The sequence below is a fragment of the Pipistrellus kuhlii genome, unplaced genomic scaffold (assembly GCF_014108245.1).
Source record: "Pipistrellus kuhlii isolate mPipKuh1 unplaced genomic scaffold, mPipKuh1.p scaffold_m20_p_140, whole genome shotgun sequence".
NCBI lineage: Eukaryota > Metazoa > Chordata > Mammalia > Chiroptera > Vespertilionidae > Pipistrellus > Pipistrellus kuhlii.
In genome coordinates, this window is record NW_023425450.1 from 79,351 (window position 1) to 101,293 (window position 21,943).

At 57.2% G+C, this 21,943-nt stretch overlaps 2 protein-coding genes across 6 annotated transcripts in view; one reads left to right on the forward strand and one right to left on the reverse strand.

Annotated features, from left to right (window-relative positions):
* The window catches only part of OTUD7A (OTU deubiquitinase 7A), a 78,569-nt gene that overhangs the window by 47,254 nt on the left and 9,372 nt on the right, over positions 1-21,943 (reverse strand). For all 4 annotated transcript variants that reach the window (XM_045581605.1, XM_045581602.1, XM_045581604.1 and 1 more), the window contains exon 3: positions 11,404-11,536. The gene's annotated coding sequence lies outside the window, so the exon portion shown is untranslated. The remainder of the gene's footprint in view (positions 1-11,403; positions 11,537-21,943) is intronic.
* Positions 906-20,774, forward strand: CHRNA7 (cholinergic receptor nicotinic alpha 7 subunit). Of its 2 annotated transcripts, none has more exons than XM_036437593.2 (11): positions 906-1,013; positions 1,217-1,356; positions 12,489-12,533; positions 14,639-14,748; positions 16,479-16,558; positions 16,784-16,951; positions 18,121-18,315; positions 19,139-19,225; positions 19,666-19,775; positions 20,099-20,646; positions 20,679-20,774. In XM_036437593.2, exons 1-10 carry the CDS (start codon positions 968-970, stop codon positions 20,630-20,632), a joined length of 1,515 nt encoding a protein of 504 aa, XP_036293486.1. In that variant the 5' UTR covers positions 906-967; the 3' UTR covers positions 20,633-20,646; positions 20,679-20,774. The 2 variants fall into 2 exon arrangements, with proteins under 2 accessions (XP_036293486.1, XP_045437564.1); XM_045581608.1 differs by having other exon boundaries at positions 14,649-14,748.

Genomic DNA, 21,943 nt, shown 5'->3' on the forward strand with positions numbered 1-21,943 from the left:
TCCCACCTGCCGCATCTCCTGCCGAGAGGATGGCACAGAGAAGATGGCACAGAGAGAGGAGGGCACAGAGAGAGGAGGGCACAGAGAGAGGAGGGCACAGAGAGGGTGGCACAGAGAAGATGGCACAGAGAGAGGGTGGCACAGAGAAGATGGCACAGAGAGAGGAGGGCACAGAGAGAGGAGGGCACAGAGAGAGGAGGGCACAGAGAGAGGGTGGCAGAGAGAGAGGAGGGCACAGAGAGAGGAGGGCACAGAGAGAGGAGGGCACAGAGAGAGGGGGGCACAGAGAGAGGAGGGCACAGAGAGAGGAGGGCACAGAGAGAGGATGCCCGGGGGCGGGTCCCCTCACACACCCCTGCAGCCTCCCCCTCACCCCCCAGACCCACTGAGCACCAGGCTGGGATGCTGGGAGGACACCCGGCTCTGGTGGGGTAGGCAGGGGAAGGGGGGGGAACCCGGCTCCAGGTCGCGGACACCCAGCCAGCCAGCCAGAGTGGAAGAGGACTGAACCCCAGAATAACCTGGCTCCCGCCCTTCTGTTCCCCCCCAAGGCTTTGCCCCACGTCAGCTCCTGTCCGAGCCGGAGGAGGGAGTGGAGGAGGGAGTGGAGCGGAGACAGAACAGCAGCGCGGGGCATGCACCTCGCAGGCCTGGCCCCTGCCCTGCGGCGGCGGGAGGTCTCCCTGGAGACGAGCGAGCCCGGGTGGGGCGCACCGCCCCCCTCCCCGCCACCCGGCACCCCGGGCTGCAGTTCCCCCGGTGGCCGGCTGGGGTGGGAGCCCCCCCTCCCCGGGTGGAGATGGTCACGCGGAGCGGCCGGGGGAGGCGGGGCGGGGCGGGGCGGGGCGGGGGCGCGCGTGGCTCTTTAAAGGAGCGCGCGCCGGGCGGGAGGAGCGCAGGGCGGCCCCAGGCGCAGGCCCGGCGCGCGGACGGCTGACAGCGGGCGCGCCGGCTCCGAGGACCCACCATGCTCCGCTCGGCCTGGCTGGTGCTGGCCGCGGCGCTGCTGCACGGTAAGCCGCGGGGCACCTCGCACTGCGCTCCTCCTCCTCCATGGGCTCCCGGGGGCAATCCGGCTAGCTTTGGGGTCCCTACGGGGAATGGGGAGGGGGCCGGGCTGCGCTGGGAGGGAGGCTGGGGTGGCGGGCGCGGGTGGGGAGGGGGCGTGCGTAAAGACGCACCCCCGGCCGGCTCTCTCCTCTCCCCCCCTCCGCAGGGTCCCTGCAAGGCGAGTTCCAGAGGAAGCTGTACAAGGAGCTGGTGAAGAACTACAACCCGCTGGAGAGGCCGGTGGCCAACGACTCGCTGCCGCTCACCGTCTACTTCTCCCTGAGCCTCCTGCAGATCATGGACGTGGTGAGGTCCCTCCCCGCGCGCCCGCCCGGCCGCCGCTCCCCGCCCAGGGCTCCGGGGCCCTGGGAGCCAGCCGCGCGCTGGCTGGGGGGCATGGGGAGGGGCGTGCGAGGACCTCAAGCCGGCCTGCGGGCCGCTGCGAGCCTCAGTCTCCCCGCCTGCCCGGGAGGCACCGGTGCCGCCGCTTCCCCGGGGCCACCTGTGCCTGGTGCCCAGAAACTCCGGGAGAAAAGTCTCCTCCCGGCCCGGAATCCGCGCAAGAACACGCCCCCACGGCGCCCATCTCATACAGAATTAAGTGCCCGCGTGCGTTGGTTCCTTTGGCCGTTTCTAGATTGTTCTGCCGGGGTGCCATCCAGTTCCCACAGGCAGGGCCTGGCTCTGGGCTAGGTGGTTGGTTCCTGTGCCCAGGCAGGGGGCGAGCTGGGAGTATTGAGGGCACCCCCCTGCTCCCCAATTCCAAGGTGTTGTCTTCTTGCTGAGTGAGGGTCGTGCTGACCGTCCTGCTGCTGGGACAGCGAGCGAGGTGTGCAGCCTCAGGCGCCCCTCCAGGCGGCTGTCCCGGGCCCGAAGGCTCCCCCGTGCTCGCCTCCTTGGCCAGGTCTATGCCATCGCCATCGCCCGGTCACTTGGTGCTTGGCTCCGTCCAGGCTGCTCTGAAGAGTCTGCTTTCCACCGGCCAGGCCTTCCTGGGACACAGCAATGTCACCGCGTGTTTCCTGCCTTGTACGTGGGCTGGAGGGGGTGTGTCTGGAGGGGCCCGTGGGCCTCAGCGTGGAGGCGCCGCTGTTCCCAGATGCCATCGCTGGCTCGGCCGTCCCCTCCTGCTGCTCCAGGTCTGGTGCCACGGGGGGAACTGCAGCCGGGGTGCCAGGGGGAGATGCGCCCCACCCGGCTCGTCTCCAGGGAGACCTCCCGCTGCCACAGGGCAGGAACCAGGCCCCCGAGGTGCAGGGCGCCCGGCGCCCTCCGGCTGGAAGGTTGCTGATATTCCGGGGAACACAGGGTGCTCTGCTTTCGGGAACAGGGTCCCCAGGACAACACTCAAGAAGACAGAGGAAGTCCCAGGGCCCCTCTGGGCTCCCATCCCTCCGGCTCGGGAGGCAGGGCTCGGGGGGGGGGGGGGGGGGGCACACAGGCGGGACAGCCGGCGCTGCCATCGTGTGGCCGGTGGAGGCGCAGCTGGGGTGGGGTGGGGAGCCAGCACCTCCCAGCTCCCTCTGCCTCCTCCATGCGGCTGTCATCAAATATCAGACCTGGAAGGTCTCTGATATTACGGGGAACAGACAGACCCTCCCAGGGGTGAGAGGGTGCAGGGGTGAGGGGGTGAGGGGGTAAGGGGGTGCGAGGGAGGGGAGGGGAGTGCAGAGCATGGTGGGAGAGAGGCGCTGCCACAGCCACAAGGCCAGGTGAAGACGGCGTGCTCAGAGCCGGCAGAGGGGGCCACACCAGTGGGTTGGGTGAGAAGGCAGGTGACATCTCATAGCCCTGCAACCAGGGAGAGCGCGGAGGGCCAAGGTGGCCCGCCAGAGGAGGGCGCTGCGCTGCACGGTCCTTGCCTGCCTGTGAGCAAAGCCCAAGGCGCAGGCAGACACGGAGCCGTGGCTCCTGCGTGCGAGACAGGCGGCCCCCAGGGACCAGCTATGGGTCACACGCCAGAGCAGGAGGCAGGACAAGGGGCCGCGGAGCACCATGGGTCTCGGCCCTTCCCCCCTTCTTTCCCCTCATCCCCCGGGGGCTGCGGCTTGGCCCACCTGCGAGGTCACCGAGGAGGGTCCGAGCCTGCAGCACCGCCTGGCGCCGGCGGGAGCGGGAGCGCGAGGAGCAGAGTGGCGTCTGTACTGTCCACGGCTTCCCGCCTTCCCGCCTTCGTGGCTACTCCCAGAATGCAGTGCGCGGGCGCCCCAGGCTTCCCGCCTTCGAGGCTACTCCCAGAATGCACTGCGCGGGCGTCCCAGGCTTCCTGCCTTGGCAGCTCCTCCCAGAATGCAGTGCGCGGGCGGACGCCCTGAGTGCAGGCGCACGCGCAGGCGCAGGCTCGCCCTCCTGTTTCTGCAGCCGCCTGCACATGGCGCCCGCAGGTAGGGGCCCGGCTCGAGGCTGCTTCTAGACGGGAGCACTTTCTCCACCGCAGACGAGACAGAGACTCTACAGAGGCGGCTGGGGAGCTGCCCCAGGGCACTTTGGGAATGCTCCGCGCGCGCGGAGGAGCCTGGGAGCAGCGCTGTGCACATCTGGGGGGATGGCGGGGGTTGGAGGGGGGGCGCTGCCCAGGTGCTCGGCTTCCCTGCGAGGCCAGTGCGGTGCAGTGCCAGCCTCGGCAGTCAGACCAGGAAAGGCACCAAAAGATTGGAAAGGGAGAAGTCAAACTGTCACTGTTTTCAGGTGGCATGGCCTTCGGTACAGAAAACCCTGAAGACGCCCCCCAAAAAGCTATTAGAATAAATGACTTGGGTGAACTTGTCGGAAACACAAGTCTACAGAATCGGCTGCATTGCTCTGGTCTACGCCAAGAGCGAATGATCAGGAAAAGAAAGGAAGAAAACAGTTCCATTTACAATCCTCTTGTGCTTCCAGAATCAGGGGGAGCCAATGGCCACAGCCGGGCCCAAGACATTGCATTCCGGCACCTTCTGCAACACGAGCCTCGACACATACGCATCCTCTGCGCGTGGCCCGGGGGCCACGCCCGTGACCGTGACACGGGCTCTCACAGAGGCCCGCGCAGCCGCAGCCCATCCCGGGTCAAGGGCCACGCACTTCAGAGTCCCCGGATGCACAGGGCAAAGACTCGCCCAAGAGAAACTGAGGGCCCTGCCGGGCCCTGGCCGGGTAGCTCAATAGGAACGACAAACCCATGCCTCTCAGAAACGAACAGAGGCTGCCACGATCACCGGAGGCAGAAAATATCGCGAGAGGCGTGAATTATCGCGAGACGCTGTGGATCTCGCAAGAGGCGGAACTATCGCGAGACGTCGCCGCCAGTACCGCCTCCTTGAGCGTCGGTGACTTCTTTTGCAGAATCAAGTCCGCTTTATTATCTATCTATCATCTATCTATCTATCTATCTATCTATCTATCTATCTATCTATCTATCTATTTTTTCCGCTTAATTTATTTAAAAGCCGTAACGGGCCGTCGGGGACTGTCCTGAGACCCTGGGGGAAAGCGGGGTCTGTGTATCCGGGGACTCAGATATGTGGGCCTTTGACTTCCGGTCGGGTGGGAAATTGGGAGGAAGTCTGGCCTGGGACGAGGTTCTCTTCGCTATTTCAGTTTGGCAGGGCGTGTCCATGGGGACGGGCTGTCTTAGAGGCTGCGCCCTTGCCCACCCCCCTTGATCTTCTTACTGTTCCCCCCTTTTCCCAGCAGAGGATTCCACGCTGGTGTGATAAGGGCATGACCTGCTGTGGTCGGCAAACTGAGGCTCGCGAGCCACAGGCGGCTCTTTGGCCCCTGGAGTGTGGCTCTTCCACAGAATGCCACGGCCTGGGCGAGTCTGTGTGGGAGAAGTGGCGTTAGAAGAAGGAGTTTAAGTTTAAAAAATGTGGCTCTCCAAAGAAATGTCAATCGTGGTGCTGTTGGTATTGGGCTCAGTGGACTCATGAGTTTGCCGACCACGGACACATTTTTGTGGCAGATCCTTTGGGTGGCATCGCTTTACGCCACACATCAAGTTTGGTTGGTCAAGTCTGCTAGGTTCTTGGGGGTTCGTCCGTCAGTCAGCGCTCGTAGTTTGTACTTTTTAAAGCCCAACACCCGGGCGAGGGAGATGGACAGGTGAACCCGGGGCTCCCGCATGGATACATGGAGCCGGAGGGCCTGCACTCAGGGCTGCGGATCCGCGCGGGAGGAAGTGTTTTACTTCCGGCCGGGGTGGCGGGGAATGGTTGCAGAGTGTGTTCTAGAAACAGCCCTTCCAAGGTGGAGTGTGGGGTTGTTTTCGCAAGGAGGGGTGCAGAGGATGAGGCATCTAGGGGGCCTCTGCAGAGTTTAGATGTTTTGCCCGGAGCCCCAATCTGGGCATCTCCGAGGGCAGCAGGAGGGAGGCTGAGTGCCAGGGTGGTGGTGAAGCAGCAAAATCAGCTTGCCGTAGCAGATTTCCCTAGAAGTGGAAACAGTCCAAACTGTGGCATTTGTATCCCGTCCAGCCGGCATAAGTGATGGATAGGGGCGAAGAGGAAGAGGCGTGCTTCCCTTTGGAAGACAAAGCATGCTTCTCTAAAGGAGCGCTTGCTGTGTGTGTGTGTGTGCATGTGGTGGGGGGTGGAGGGCTTGGTGAAGGACGAGGGGGATTCTGGGAATCTGTGGTGGATTTTACGGAGGAGGGATGTACAATAGCTAGGTCTGTGTTTAGAGAGGATGCTGAGGGCAGTGTGTGTGGGCTAGATTATAGAACTCTATAGTCTATTATAGATTATAGAACTCTGTAGTCTATTGCAGATTATAGGAATCTATGTTATAGATTATAGAACTCTATAGTTTATTATTGATTATTAGAGGCCTGGTGCACGGATTTGTGCATGGGTGGGGTCTGGTGGGGGCGGGGAAAGGCCAGAGGAGGTTGGCTTGTTGGCTCTGCCCCCTAGTCAAACTCCTGGTTAAGGGGACAATTTGCATATTAGCCTTTTATTATATAGGATAGGAATCTATAGTCTATTATAGATTATAGAAATCTATTGTCTATTATAGATTATAGAACTCTACAATCTATTATATATTATAGAATCCTATAGTTTATTATCAATTATAGATCTGTATTGTAGATTATAGAAATCTATAGTCTGTTATAGATTATAGATTATTGGAATCTATAACAGGGTATAGATTATAGAAAGGAGGAGAAGTGTAAGGGGATGAGGAGGTCGAAACTAGAAGAGTCACTATGGGAACGTGCAGGAAAGGACAGATGGCAGGGGCATCTGGGACCTGTTATCTGTGATACATAACTGTGTGTATTAACTTCATGTTGCACATAGACAGATTTGTTAAGTGATAGACCCTAAATTATCCCTGAATGCGTGCCCTGACTCCACAGCGATAATTAATTTACTTCATGGGCTGGGAATGACATAGTACGTAAGACATTGGGAAGTGGTGCAAATGGGAGGTGCTAAACTGCCAGTGGTTCCCGCAATATTTCTTTCTAATTGGCGCCGTTTAGTCATTCGCCGGTGCACACGCATTGAAAGGCCATTCCAGGGTGGATATGCGTAAGAGTAGCGCACAGTTATGCAGGCGTCTTCAGAAGGCAAGTGACTGAGCATGAACAGTGCGACCCAGCTCATCCTCACACACACATGTACACCCTCACGCATACATGTACAGCCCCACACATACATGTACACCCGCATACATACGTGTATACCATCACACACATGTACATACTCACACATACGTGTACACCCGCATACACACATGTACATCCTCACAATACATGTACAACCTCACACATACATGTGAGGCGCATCGTCAGGCCGGACGGTGTGGGGTCTTCTGTAGACTCAGGATTGCAGGCTCTCCTTCTGGGAAGCTCTGCCCCCAGACAGTGGCACCCCGCGGGGGTGCGTTTGGGGTTAGCTATGGCAGAGGGCAGGCACGGTGGGGAAGCTCAGGACCCCAGAGGTGTGTATGTCACCAGGTACCTCTGTGGGGGCTCTCTGTTCTGGTTGGTCACACTGATAGGTCTGCATTTGCTAGCCAGTATTTAAACGTGCTGCCACGCTAACTCAATGGGGTCAGGTGTTAGCTATGAAAACCACACACCTGCACACAATCTACGAAGACGGTCCCAGGAGCAATGAAGTCATTGTCTTAGTAATGATTTGAGTGGTGTTATTTAAAAAAAATATTTTAAAAATTGATTTTAGAGAGGAAGGGAGAGAGAGAATCATGGATGGCTGCCTCCTCTTCGCCCCCTACTGGGCATCAAGCCTGCAACGCGGGCATGTGCCCTTGACCAGGAATCGAACAGTGACCTCCTGGTTCGTAGGTCAACACTCAACCACTGAGCCACACCAGCTGGGTGAGAAGTGTTACTTTTTAAGACTACAAACCAAAGTAAACAATAAAAAGGATTAAGGAGGTAATTACCCAAATTATGATCACTCAAGACATCGGTACAACCCTCCTATCTTTTCCCTGGTTCTAGGAGGTGTAGAGACATACCTAAATATTAAAATGGCCCTAGCTGGTTTAGCTCAGTGGATAGAGCATTGGATTGCAGAATGGAAGGTCCCAGGTTTGGTTCTGATCAGTGGCACATGCTTGGGTTGTGGGCTCGATCCCCAGTGGGGGGGGGGGGGGGGAGCGTGCAGGAGGCAATAGATCCATGATACTCTCTCATCACTGATGTTTCTATCTCTCTCTCTCTCCCTTCCTCTCTGAAATCAATAAAGAAATACATTAAAAATATATATATTAAAATGGTCTAACAGCATTATGGCACCTTAAACAATAATTAGCAGGCATTAATCTAAAAATGACACAAATAGGCCAAGTCCTAAACAAATAGGAGCTTTAAAATGAAATTGTGTTCTTGTCCCACTATTACATAACTCTCATCATCATTGCATATCCAATCCCTATTCCAGTTCTTTATTTTAGAAAACGTTTAAAAAGCATTTATTGAAATGATTCATGATGCAGCTAAGCCTGGTTGGTTATTTTTAAATTGTGTCCCAGACATTGTATGTGAAAAATTGTGGCGATAATTTTGGGGGCGGGGGAGTGTTTCGAAACTACTCTCCAATTTATATTTCTTTCTCTTTATAAAAAAATATATTTTTATTGATTTCAGAGAGGAAGGGAGAGGGAGAGAGAGATAGAAACATTAAAAATGAGAGAATCATCCAATTGGCTGCCTCCTGCACACCCCACACTGGGGATCGAGCCTGCAGCCCAGTCCTGTGCCCTGCTAGTGACCTCCTGGTTCAGAGGTCGATGCTCAACCACTGAGCCACATGGTCCAGGCTCTCCAGCGGTTCTCACCGTCCTCCCGGGAGCCCCTCGCTCCTCACTGCGGACGGCAGAAGGGCAGTGCTGGGTTAAAGCGTGTTTACCAGGCCCTTCGCCACGGGTCCCCATTTATGGTGGGACGCGTGTTACCCCTCGCAGCCCTCTCTGGCTCTGGGACATAAGGGGGCGCCGAGCTCTCGGCTTTACAGAGGAAGTTATGACAAGTCTGCTGCCACAGGGATCTTCCTTGTAAACTGCCTTTCAGGCCGCCTTCTACTCAGAGAAGGGGGAAGTCATTTGGAGCCTTCTAATAGAAATTCCCATGATGTTTGCCCGGCTGGTGTGGCTCAGTGGTTGAGCATCGACCTAGGAACCAGGAGGTCACGGTTCGATTCCCCATCAGGGCACATGCCCAGGTTGTGGGCTCCATCCCCAGTGCGGGGCGTGCAGGAGGCAGCCGGTCCATGATTCTCTCTCATCGTTGACATTTCCATCTCTCTCTCCCTCTCCCTCCCTCCCTCTGAAGTCCATAAAAACGTATTTAAAATATTTTTAAAAATGCATTTTGATTTAAGCATCTAATGCTTTTTGAAATCGATCTTCTGGAAGAGCTGTGCATCGGCCGTGGCGTACGGCTCCCCTGGTAATGTGTAAAGTGCTGTCTTGCATTTCCACGGCCATTATTCTCCCGCAGCGAGGGGGCGGCCTGGCTCCCCGGGGCTCTGCGGCTCCGCCGCCGCCTTCCCCCTGCTTCTGTGCAGGTGTCGGGAGAAACTGTGGCCATCCATCTCACTGTCTACATTCCCGTTGGCACGGAAACCCGCTGGGTAATATGAACCCCATCTGCGTAGCACTCTGGCGTTTAGAGCGAGAATTACTCCTTCTTCCTCATTCCTCTTCTCTCCCTCCCCCCGGTTTAAAGAGGAGAACGTGGAGAGGGTGTTTTTCCCTGAGTCAGCGAGATATTTAGAGCTGACAAAAAAAAATTTACGTTCAGAATAAGAAGCCGACTCCTTCCCATCAGAAAGGCAAAGGCAGGCGATCGGTAGAAAAAATGAAGCACGAGGTCCTCCCCTGTGCCTGTCATCCTGGGGATGTCAGCAAGTGAGACCCTGAAAATAACGGCCGAACCTTAAATAGAGTGCATTTATCTCAACATCTCTCTCTCTCTCTCTCACGTGCACACACACACACACACGCACGCACACGCACGCACACGCACGCGGCAGTCAGTACCGCCACTGCTCCCGTTCAGTCAGGGGGGCGGTGGGGGCGCCCCCACAGTAACTGTGTGTGTCTCGGTCCTGCCGGGTGCTCTGCAGGGAGCACGTGGTCAAGAGGGAGGGAGCTGCTTAAGCACAGTTGTTTTAATGTATCTTTACTGATTTCAGAGAGGCGGGGAGAGGGAGAGAGAGAAAAACATCTATGATGAGAGACTTACGAATCGACCGCCTCCTGCACGCCCCCTCCTGGGGCAGAGCCCACATCCTGGGCACGTGCCCCGACCGGGAATCAAACCGCGACCTCCTGGTTCGCAGGCGGGCGCTCAGCCACGGAGCCAGGCTGGTGTGGTGCTTAAGCCACGCTCCTGGCCCGGCCCACGGCTCAGGGTGAGGGCCGAGACGCGGTCTGTAATCTGCCGTTTGAGCCACGAGACACGGCTGCCCGCCATGTCCGACACGGCCCACCGCGGTGACGGACACGGAAGAAAGAGGGTTCCCTCGGTGTCTGTGCAGCACACACGGCCCCAGTCGCTGGCCTGGGACTCAGAGTCTCTCAGCTGCTCTCCCAGGAGAGCGGTGAAGTCAGCATTTTTTGTAGTTGTTAGACGTCACGAGCCTGCTTCCTGGATCGTAGCTGTGTACGGGAGGCTCATCCACAGGGCTCTCTGCTCCTGGTCTCTTCCCCCCTCTCCCCGCCCCCTGCCGCAGCCCAGGGAAAGCCTGCCTCTGTCCTCTCCGGTCTCCAGGGCCTGTCACTACTTGAGGTTACGTATCACGCTGAATTGTGTGACCCCCGACCCCACAGAGCTCAGAGACCATGTCCGTTTAGAGTGCCTGTACCTGTCATCCTGGCATAAATGCCTCAAACAGGAAGTGCTCCATCAATATTCATTGCATGAATGCTAGTGAATTAGTGAATGAATGAGCGAATAACCGATGAGCGAGTGAATGTATGAATGAGTGAACAATGAATGAGTGGATGAATGAATGAATAGTGAATGAGCGAGGGGATGAATGAGTGAATGAATGGCTGGAAGATTGAATGGATGTGCGAATAATGAGTGAGTGAATAATAAATGAGTGGGTGAATGAATGGATGAGTGGATGAGTGGATGAATGAGTGGATGAATGGATGGATATAACCCAGGGGTCTTCAAACTTCTCTCATTATGAGAATCACCTGGTGGAGGTGTTAAAACACAGATTCCTGATAGCACTTCTTATAGTTGGGATCCGGGAATCTGTGTTTTAACAACTCCACCAGGTGATTCTCATAATGAGAGAAGTTTGAAGACCCCTGAAACCCAAGTCCCATGTATTTATTTATTTATTTATTTAAAACATATTTTTATTTATTTCAGAGAGGAAGGGAGAGGGAGAGAGAGAAACATCAATGATAAAGAGAGAATCATTGATCGGCTGCCTCCTTCATGCCCCCTACTGGGAATCAAGCAGGCCCCCTGGGCATGTGCCTTGTCTGGGAATCCAACCGTGACCTCCCGGTTCACAGGTCAATGCTCAACCACCCACCGAGCCGCATCGGCCAGAGCCCAGGATCCCTTTGGTGAGGGCACTAATCCCAGTCACAAGGGCCGCACCCTTCTGAGCTAATCACCGGGCAAAGGTCCCGCCTCAAATACCCTCACCGTTGAGGGTGACCTTTCGGCGTGGGAATCTGGGGAGGAAAGAGGGGGTACTGCACTGGGGGGTGGGGCGAGAAGGAGCTCTGACACCTTGTCATGGAGCAGACAGAGAGCCGAGAGGCTGCGCCAGCGAGTGGACGGGGAGGGCAGGCCGGGGACCCACTCCGGGATGCAGACGGCAGCCCGCCTGCCGGTCCCGTGAGCTTGTCCCCTGGAGGCGTCCCTACCTGGCACCGCGACAGTGGGCGCTGGCTGGCTGGCTGGCTGCGCCGAGCTGATGCAGTTGAGATGCCGGCTCGGCCCCACGCTGTGCGCTCCGCAGAAAGCCCGCTCCGCTGTAATGAGGTTTCAGGCGGGGTGCTGGGAAGAAGAAAGCCTTTTAATTAGATCGGTAGCAATCAGACTCCCAAACCGCAGAAGCATTTTCCCGAGCAGACAGGCGTGATGCAATTAACGAGAGCAGGCCACCTGTTCGGAACTCCGGCTGGCCCTCGAAGTCCATTCCAAAGAACAAGTCCTTGCCCAGCTCAGCGGTCGAGCGTCCACGTAGGAACCACGAGCTCAGGGTTCGATTCCCGGTCAGGCCACATGCCCAGGGTTGTGGGCTCCATCCCCAGTAGGGGGTGTGCAGGAGGCGGGCAATCCCTGATTCTCTATCATCATGGATATTTCTCTCTCCCTGTCCCTCCGTCTCTCTAAAATCAATAAACTTATACTTGGGGGAGGTTTTTTTGTTTGTTTGTTTTTTTAAAATATTGGACTTTGTGCCCATTTTAATTTTCTAGTTATATAAATTATTTTTTAAAATAGAACAATAAGCTAACCCATTAGCAGGTGCCACCTCCATGTGGTGGGGTAGCAGGGTTTTCATTTTTCTTTTAAAAAAATATATATTTTATTGACCTTTTACAGAGAGGAAGAGAGAGGGACAGAGAGTTAGAAACATCGATGAGAGAGAAACATCGATTCACCTGCCTCCTGCACAACCACCACGGGGATGTGCCTGCAACCAAGGTACATGCCCTTGACCGGAATCGAACCTGGGGCCCTTCTGTCCGAAGGCCGACGCTCTATCCACTGAGCCACACTGGTGAGGGCAGGGTTTTCATTTTCTATTTGTACTTTCAGCCTTTCGTAAGGGCTCGGTGATAAATGCGTGTTACCTCCGAGTGAAGAGGGCAGCTGGACTCTGGCGCCTGCCACTTCCCACCCGTCCCCGCAGTCCCAGGAACCGGGCTGCTCTCAGAGCGGCGGGGCAGGCCCTTTTGCAAACCGTATCCTCCAGTCACAATCTCTCCTTTTCCCCTTCCAGGACGAGAAGAACCAGGTCCTCACCACCAACATCTGGCTGCAGATGGTAAGTGGAGACCAGGGCAGGCCCCGCCCTCGGATGGCCCTGCCCTGGCTTCTGAGAGGCTCGTGTGTGGACGGTAGGGGCAGCAGAGGTCCTGGGAGAAAAGCCAGGCCCGCCATCCTGGACACCAAATGGTTGCAGGTTCGATTCTCAGACAGGACACCTCCTTAGGTTGTGGGTTTCATCCCTGGTCTGGGTGTGCATGGGAGGCAACTGATTGATGTTTCTCTCTCCCATCGGTGCTTCTCGCTCTCTCCCCTCCTTTCCCCTTCCTCTCCCTGTAAAAAAAAGTCAATGAAAACATCCTCGAGTGAGGATTAAAAGGGAAAGATTTGGCGATTTGAGCGGAAGGGTGCTGATTGTCAGGAGAAGCCCATAGCTGGATGGTCAGGCACCGTTTGAGTCCATAAACGCACACCCTCCCTGCTTGGAGGAGTCCCGGAGACCTGGGCTCTCTCAGGCACAGCTCGGTTCTGATGAAGGCATCCTCCGCTCCGTTTGCTTTAAAGCTCATCCCTGTCATCGCCTTTACTTATTCAGCTGCTCCCAAGCCACTTCCCATCAGGCTGGGCAATGCGCAGTGTAAAGGAAGGCTAAAGCCCGGCCAGCAGTGGCTCAGTGGCTGAGTGTCGACTGATGAACCTAGAGGTCACCAGTTCAATTCCCGGTCAGGGCACAGGCCAGGGTTGTGGGCTTGCTCCCCCAGAAGGGGGAGTGCAAGAGGCAGCCCATCGATGTCCCCCTCCCTCCCCCTCTCTCCTCCTTCCCTTCTCTCTAAAATCAATACAATATATTTTTAAAAAATACACTACAGATACAAGAGCAGTGGAAGGCCGGGGTTCTGAGGGAGGGTGGACATGGGAACAGGAAATGGGGCTCCTGGGGTCTCACGTTGCTGAATTCCTGCTCCCACATCTACGTCCACCTCCTGGACGCCTGGGCCCCCCAGCGGAAGCTCCTGCAGGTGCTCCACGTTTCTGTGCTTCCCGAGGACAGAGGCAGGAAGGCGAACAGCGAGAGCACAATGAGTTCTTCCTGACCAGCCGGTAGGATCTTGCCTTTCCATCGTCCTCCTCGCCCTTGCTTCCGTCCGGCATTCCGGTGACTTGGCCCGGAGGAGGGGTAGGCAGCTGATGTCATATTTGCCTCGTTCTGGTCCTTGGAGGAAGCGAGGGCGGGGAGCGGGGGGGGGGGGTGATTTGCTCTCTGGCTTAGTTTATTGCTTCGGAGGGCCTGTCAGGCATCATCTGGTTTGACCCAGGAGAAGCAGCGCAGGCACCGTTTCCTTTCTGAGGGACATTCTGGCCACTCACATGCTCCCCGGGGCTCCTTTGAGAACGGGACATTTGTCACCGAGTCAGGAAAAAATTTCTGTCTTCTCCCAGTGTGCAATGTCGGTCATTCTTGGTTCTCGGTTTCCAAGCTGCCTTATATTGATAATAGTCTCTGTTCTTTCTTTTCTCCTGACTCTAACTGTGGGCCTGATAGCTAGGCTTTAAATCACATTTCTTTCTTTTAAAATATATTTGTATTGATTTCAGAGAGGAAGCGGGGGAGAGAGAGACATCCATGATGAGCGAGAATTATGGATTGGCTGCCTCCTGCACACCCCGCCCCCGCCCTACTGGGAATCAAGCCCTCCACCTGAGCATGTACTCTTGACCAGAATTGAACCCAGGACCCTTCTGTACCGCAGGCCAACACTCTATCCATTGAGACTCACCGGCCAGGGCAACCGCATTTCTAACGCGTTTCTCTGGTTCATTTCTGAACTCTGTCACTTCCCATTGGGCTCCTAGACAAGCGAGCGCATGGCTTGCTGGGGGCCACACTAGCAATCCGTAGTTAAAGGTGACGTTTCTTTCTTTCTCTCCCCCCCCCCCCCCCTTTAAAGTTGATTTCAGAAAGGAAGGGAGAGGGAGGCAGAAGCATCCATGATGAGCGAGAACCATGGGTGGGCTGTCTCCTGCACGGCCCCTACTGGGGATGGAGCCCACAACCCGGGCATGAGCCCTGACCGGGAATCGAACTGTGACCTCCTGGTGGTGTCCTAGGCCAGTTTCGGGGGCCGGGGACATACGTGCTCCTGACGGCACTGTGCGTGTCAGTCTTGGACAGATCACTACCTGCAGTGGAACACGTCGGAGTACCCAGGCGTGGCGACTGTGCGCTTTCCCGACGGACAGATCTGGAAGCCGGACATCCTCCTGTACAACAGGTGAGCCCGGGGGGGGGGGGGAGCCACTGCCACTTGCCCCTTTGTCTGGTGGTCAGCGTGCGTGCGTGTGTGCATTGCGTGGGTGTGCCTGGACTTGTATCTACAGTTTGGACCAGCGCTCCCACTGGGCATTGTGAAGGGCCTCTGAGAAGGCAGGGAAGCGAGGGGTTCGTCTGTAACCCAAGGCCGCCTGGTTGGTGCCCAGGCGGGTCAGTTTCTAGAAGCAGTGGGGCTAACCCGAGTAGCAAATGCAGAGCATCTGGGTGCAGTGAGGCCGAGGAAGTGACAAAGAGCGAAACATGTTTTAGAGAGAGGGACCTCCACCGGCCAGTGCGGTCAGTTAGGGAGCATCAACCCAGGTGCCCAGAGGCTCTCGTTTGAGCCCGGGTCAGGACCCACGCCCGGGTTTTGGGTCAACCCCCAGGAGGCAGCCGATCCATGCTTCTCTCATCATGGATGTCTCTCTCTCCCCCTCTCCCTTCCTCTGAAATCAGGAAACGTATATAGGATTTTTTAAAAGAGGCCGGTTGCTGCAGACCAGCCGTCTGTCCTGTGGGGCGGGCTGCTTTTTTTCCCTGGCAGTGGCGGCCGGTGCTGCCAGCCAGCTGGCCGGGCAGCCCGCGGAGAAGGCGGCTGCCAAGAAGGCAGGCCTGCCAGGTGCTGAGCCAGGCGTTTCTTGATTGCTTCCTTCCGCGCTACCTGAGCCTGCGGTCCCAGGGTTTCCTGAACGCAGCTGGGGGTGGGGGTGGGGGGTACGGCTAGTCACGTCTCCCCCGTCTGGCGGAGGAGAGGCCTGGCTGGTGCTGGGGATCAGCAGCCCAAGGCAGGACGGCTGGGCCCTGAGCTGTGCTGTGCGGGTGGCTACATCAGCCTCGGGGGAGTGTTTGGGTTTTTATGAATTTTTTTTTATTTTTTATTTTATTTATTTTTTTGAAACTTTAAAAAAATATATATTTTATTGATTTTCCACAGAGAGGAAGGGAAAAGGATAGAGAGCTAGAAACGTGAGAGAGAAACATTGACCAGCTGCCTCCTGCACACCCCCTACTGGGGATGTGCCTGCAACCAACGTACATGTCCTTGACCGGAATCGAACCCGGGATCCTTCAGTCTGCAGGCTGACGCTCTATCCACTGAGCCAATCTGGTCTTGGCTATTTTTATTTTTTAAAATATATTTTAATTGATTTTTTTTTTTTTTTTACAGAGAGGAAGAGAGAGGGATAGAGAGTTAGAAACATTGATGAGAGAGAAACATCCATCAGCTGCCTCCTGCACGCCCCCCATGGGGATGTGCCCACAACCAAGGTAACATGCCCTTGACTGGAATTGAACCTGGGACCCCTCAGTCCCAAACTGGTTTCGGCTTTATGAAATATTTTTAGATATAAAAGGAAACGTTGTGGTCTTAAAAAAAAACATATTCTAAAGCTTACGGGTTCGATTCCCGGTCAGGGCACGCACCTACTTTTGGTTCAGTCCCCAGGAGGGGGCTGGTACGGGAGGCACCTGACGGCTGTTTTGCATCGATGTCTCTTCTCCCTCTCAGCCTCTATGAAATGGGGGTGGACGGTGGCCCCTGGGAACCCGTCCCCCGGGCCGGCCGCGTAAGGTGCGCTCAGACCCGGGGCCCGGGGACAATGGCAGCCCCTCAGAGCTGCCTGGATATGGTCATGACAGCCGGGGGCACCGGGGGCAGCGCCAGCTCACGGAACCTTTTCCCGTTCCCAGTGCCGACGAGCGGTTTGATGCCACGTTCCACACCAACGTGCTGGTGAACTCTTCCGGGCACTGCCAGTACCTCCCCCCAGGTGAGGCTGGGCCCTCGGTGCCCCTGCAGAGTCAGGCGGAGTGAGGGGCGTCCGTCCTGCTGCTCCCACAAGCCGGGAGCCAGTCCTGAGCTCCGGGCGGGGGCCCCCAGGCGCGCTCTCCCTGCTGTGAGGGATGCTGCCGGCTGGGAGGCCGCTGTGGGTGTGGGGCACGCCTCGCTGGCTCCCCTTGTGCCCTGACGGGCTGTGGCCCTCTGGCCCTTGCAGGCATATTCAAGAGCTCCTGCTACATCGACGTGCGCTGGTTCCCGTTCGACGTGCAGCAGTGCAAGCTCAAGTTCGGGTCCTGGTCCTACGGGGGCTGGTCCCTGGACCTCCAGATGCAGGAGGCGGACGTCAGCGGCTACATCCCCAATGGAGAGTGGGACCTCGTAGGTGAGCCTGCGGCCTGGGGCTCGCCGTCCGGGAGATGGCGGCCCTGTTCCGGGGCTTGCTGACAGTCGGGGATTTTCCACTGCTTCCTGGAGTGTTTACAGCACCCGGCGGCACTCCCATGATTCATCGGGAGCTGGAGGGTTAGATGCCAGGGCGACGAGAAGATTCAGTGCTTCCTGGGACCTTGGTGATAAACATTTAAAGGGGCCGGCGCTAGGATAGGCGTCTGTACATCTTCAAATCCTCTGTTCCTCCAGTCATGTTGGGCAGCAGCAAATTGCATTATACCGGTGTAAAGTTCACCATGTGTTATTTCAGTCATGGCGCTCAGTCCATCTGGGTGGCACGTAACCAGCAGACATTTTTTTCTCACAGCCCTGGAGCCTGGGCGTGCACAGCCGAGGACGATCTGGTGTCTGGCAGATCTGGTGTCTGGCGAGGGCAGCTTCCTAGCACGGACAGCAGCCTCCTCACTGTGTCTCAGTGGCAGAGGGGCCTCCCGTACAAGGGCACTAATCCCACGCCTGAGGGCTGCACCCGTCTGACCCAATGGCCTCTCAAAGGCCCTGCCTCCTGGCGCCATCACGTTAGGGGTTAGGTTTCCACCTATGAATGTTTTTGGGAGGACACAGACATCCAGTCTATAGCCCATGTAATTCCAGTCCATCAAAAAACCCTGCTGAGCTGTTCAAATATCACTAATATACCCCTAAAGAACTTTGGTAAACCAGGAAGTGTTCATGCAGACACCAGTTACCCGTTTGTTTTTTTTTAATATATTTTTTTCCTTGATTTCGGGGGTTGGGAGGTGGGTAGGAACATCAATGATGAGAGGGAATCATTGATCGTCTGCTTCCTGCACAGCCCCTACTGGGCATCGAGCCCTCAACCCAGGGAATGGAGCCGTGGCCTCCTGGTTCACAGGTCCACACTCCACCACTGTGCCACACCGGCCAGGCCCCAATATATACATATACATATATATATTGTGTGTGTGTGTGTGTGTGTGTGTGTATGTATATATATATATATATATATATATATATATATATATATATATATATATATATATATATTGTCATAAACGCCACGGCTGGGCGTGCGTGCGTGCCACGCGTTCAAACGAACAAGCAGGTGACGTAGTCTCCTTCCTCCCCGTCCCCGCCGAGGCATCCCGGGCAAGCGCAGCGAGAGGTTCTACGAGTGCTGCAAGGAGCCGTACCCCGACGTCACCTTCACGGTGACCATCCGCCGCCGCACCCTCTACTACGGCCTCAACCTGCTCATCCCCTGCGTGCTCATCTCCGCGCTGGCCCTGCTGGTCTTCCTGCTGCCCGCCGACTCCGGGGAGAAGATCTCCCTGGGTGAGTGCGTGCCCGCCTTCCCTGGGAAGACGGGACCGGACAGGGGAGGGCGCTGCCGGGGGGATCAGCACCGCGGACAGCGCCCGCAGGTGCTGGGGGCGGGGCCTGTGACGTCAGTCTCCCTGAGGACGCAGGCTCCTGAGATCACCACAGAGTCAGGATACCAAGCCCTCAGGAGACACCCTAGCAGCCTCTGATCCCACAAGGAGGGTGGGAACACCCAGGAAGGGGCCAGTTCTCCCCTGGGAGCCTAAGGTTTCTCCCCTCCGCCACCCCATTCTGCTTTTTTGTTTTTAAGTATATATCCTTTTATTGACTTCAGAGAGGAAGGGAGAGGAGAGAGAGGTGGGAGCATCAGTGATGAGAGAGAATCATGGATCTGCTGCCTCCTGCACGCCCCCTTCTGGGGAGGGAGCCCAAAACCCTGGGCACGTGCCCCGACCGGAAACGGAACCGTGATCTCCTGGTTCAAAGTTGACGCTGAACCCCTGAGGCACGCGGGCCGGACTGGCTGTTTCCCGCCTCACGAGGCCTCTCCCTACGAATGAAATAAGATGAGATACCGGCACTCACGTCACAGATGCATCTTGTCTTGTTCTAAAGTTCTGGCGCCTAAATCTGCCTCCACCCGGGGCTTCTCTGGAACGCGGGTACAGGATGTGACTGTCCCCAGAGAAGCACAGAAAACCGGGCCCCGTGTTCAGGAAGGCCTTAGGCCACATGCCCCCCCCCCCCCCCCCCAGTGCTCAGAGCCTCAGGGCAGGGCCCTGCCGGGGGGAGTGAGTCTGTGGCCGGTCTGCCTCAGGCCCTCTGTCTGCCGCAGGGATAACTGTGCTGCTCTCCCTCACGGTCTTCATGCTGCTGGTGGCCGAGATCATGCCTGCGACGTCCGACTCGGTGCCCCTGATAGGTGAGGCTTCCCGGCACGGCCACGGAGCCCGGTGCCCGGCTCTGCCGTGGGGCCCTGTCTCACGGTAACGTCGGCGGCCATGGCCTCTGCTCACCCGGGCATGGGTGAGGGGTGGAGAGCCCAGCTTTGCAGTTTGGCTCTAAGATGCTGACACGGCCCCTTCCTCCCTCCCTCCCTCCCTCCCCTTCGTGCTTATTCTGGAGGTTCCGGAGCCAGAGACTGTAGCGTTAGAGAGTCACTGTGTTCGCTGTGAACCACGCCCCCCGCCCCCCCCCCCCCCAAGCACCTCCCTCCCAACGGGAAGGCGCGCACCGCCATCCTCAGCAGCTCTTTCCCAGGCCACTCGCCGGAGGACACGCGTTTGGGCCCGGACAGAGCTAAGGCCTGGCCTCCTGGGCCCGCCCCCCCGCGCCGGCCTCACCGCCTGCCTCTCTCCACAGCCCAGTACTTTGCCAGCACCATGATCATCGTGGGCCTGTCCGTGGTCGTCACGGTGATTGTGCTGCAGTACCACCACCACGACCCCGACGGCGGCCAGATGCCCAAGTGGGTGCGTCCCTCCCTCCGCTCCCCCTGCAGCTGCGGAACTGGGGGGGGGGGGGCGGCGCGCGCGGGCTCACGTACTTAATCTTTAAAAATATATTGGTTATTGATTTCAGAGAGGAAGGGAGAGAGAGAAAAACATCCGCGAGGACAGAGGATCATGGGTCGGCTGCCTCCTGCACGGCCCCCCTACAGGGGATGGAGCCCAGAACCCGGGACTTGAACCGCGACCTCCTGGTTCCTAGGCGGACGCTCCACCTGAGCCGCACGGGGCAGGGCTGGTGTTTGGGGATGGGGCCGCCGCCCCTAATTCCCCACCGTGTCCCCCAGACCAGGGTCATCCTCCTGAACTGGTGCGCGTGGTTCCTGCGCATGAAGCCGCCGGGGGAGGACAAGGTGCGCCCGGCCTGCCAGCACCGCGCCCGCCGCTGCAGCCTGGCCAGCGTGGAGCTGAGCGCCGTGGCCGCGCCGCCCGCCACCGCCAACGGCGGCAACCTGCTCTACATCGGCTTCCGCGGCCTGGACGGCGCCGTGCACTGCGCCCCGACCCCGGACTCCGGGGTGGTGTGCGGCCGCCTGGCCTGCTCCCCCGCCCACCTGCACGAGGAGCACCTGCTGCACGGCGGGCCGCCCCCCGAGGGCGACCCGGACCTGGCCAAGATCCTGGAGGAGGTGCGCTACCTGGCCAACCGCTTCCGCGGCCAGGACGAGAGCGAGGCGGTGCGCAGCGAGTGGCAGTTCGCCGCCTGCGTGGTGGACCGCCTGTGCCTCATGGCCTTCTCCGTCTTCACCATCCTCTGCACCATCGGCATCCTCATGTCCGCGCCCAACTTCGTGGAGGCCGTGTCCAAGGACTTTGCCTAGCGGGTGCCAGTGCCAGGCTGCGGGGGACGCGAGGGGTTGGGGGCGGGGGGCCGGGGGCTGTCAGGCCCATGGTTACGTGTCCTGGAAACGCTCACTCAAGGCGTCTTAGGATGCCAGTCAGCACGTTGTTTTTTTTTTTTTTTTGTTTGTTTTTTTAATCCTTTCAGCTGGACATCTCTGGAGCACCCCTCAGGTCAGCGGGACCCCTGACAGGTCCCGGGTCTGGTCCCTGCTCCGTGAGCCCTGGAGGCCGGGACAGCTGCGGGGGCCCTCGGGCTGGTACTGCATGCCGCCTGCACGTCCCTCACTGCCAGGCTCACGTGAGCACCCCGCCCGCTTCTGCCTGTGCACAGCCCTCGCCTGGGACGCGAGAGAATAAGCCACACGCCCTCCATCCCCACCCCTGACTGGGGAGGGGACGTCCAACTAAGCCTAGGAACCTGACCCGCTGGTTTATGGCGATTCAGCTTTCATTCCCAGGGAGAGACGGCAGAGAGGTTGGCGACCGCTGGCTTAGATGATCTAGCTGACAGCAGTCACGTCGCTTCTTCCCATAGTTCTTATTCTTTAATATCAGAGGGAGACTCAAGACAATATCGCCCGTTCTGCTGTCTCATCCAGTAACTCTCAGAGCCCAAAGGCTTTCAGCCCTTCTCTCCCCCACTTTCAGGGTCTTTAATTTGCTTCTAACCCTCGAGACGGAGCCATCAGGAGCAGAGATTTGATTTTTCAGAGCAAAAGAAACTGCTTAAGTGTTTCCAGCCATTTATTTCACTCCTTGCTGGGTGATGCACATAGACTGCTTTTCACCAGGGATGATGGCTTGCACATGCTGTGTGTTTGTGTGTGTGTGTCGGTACGTGTGCACCTGCTCAGAACGGACACGTTGTTTACAACAAAAGGGATAAAAGAGCAGCCCAAATCACACCATCCTCAAGAGTTCACCCATTTTACATGTGACAAACAACACACAGTATTTCCTTTCTCTCTCTGTGTCTCTTTTACTAAAGTACCTTTAGAAACAAGTAGAGTGTTTTGATGTATAAAGAGAATGCTTCAGCCCTGACCAGTTTGGTTCAGTGGGTAGAGCAACAGTCCTCAGACTGAAGGATCTGGGATTTGATTCCAGGTCAAGAGCACATACCTCAGTGGCAGGCTCGATTCCCCAGTCCCTGGTCAGGGTGTAAACATCTCTCTCACATTGATGTTTCTCTCCCTCGTCTCCTCCCCTTCCTTCCCTCCATTGTCTCTTAAAACAAGACAAAGATCAATGGAAAACATATCCTTGAGTGAGGATTAAGAAAGAAAAAA

Bases quoted from the DNA above. Each gene is read 5' to 3' on its own strand.
- CHRNA7 (XM_036437593.2), top strand. From the start codon at position 968: ATGCTCCGCTCGGCCTGGCTGGTGCTGGCCGCGGCGCTGCTGCACG. The intron at 12,534-14,638 runs GTAAGTGGAGAC...TGTGCGTGTCAG, and splicing joins CCAACATCTGGCTGCAGATG to TCTTGGACAGATCACTACCT. The intron at 19,776-20,098 runs GTGCGTCCCTCC...CGTGTCCCCCAG, and splicing joins GCGGCCAGATGCCCAAGTGG to ACCAGGGTCATCCTCCTGAA.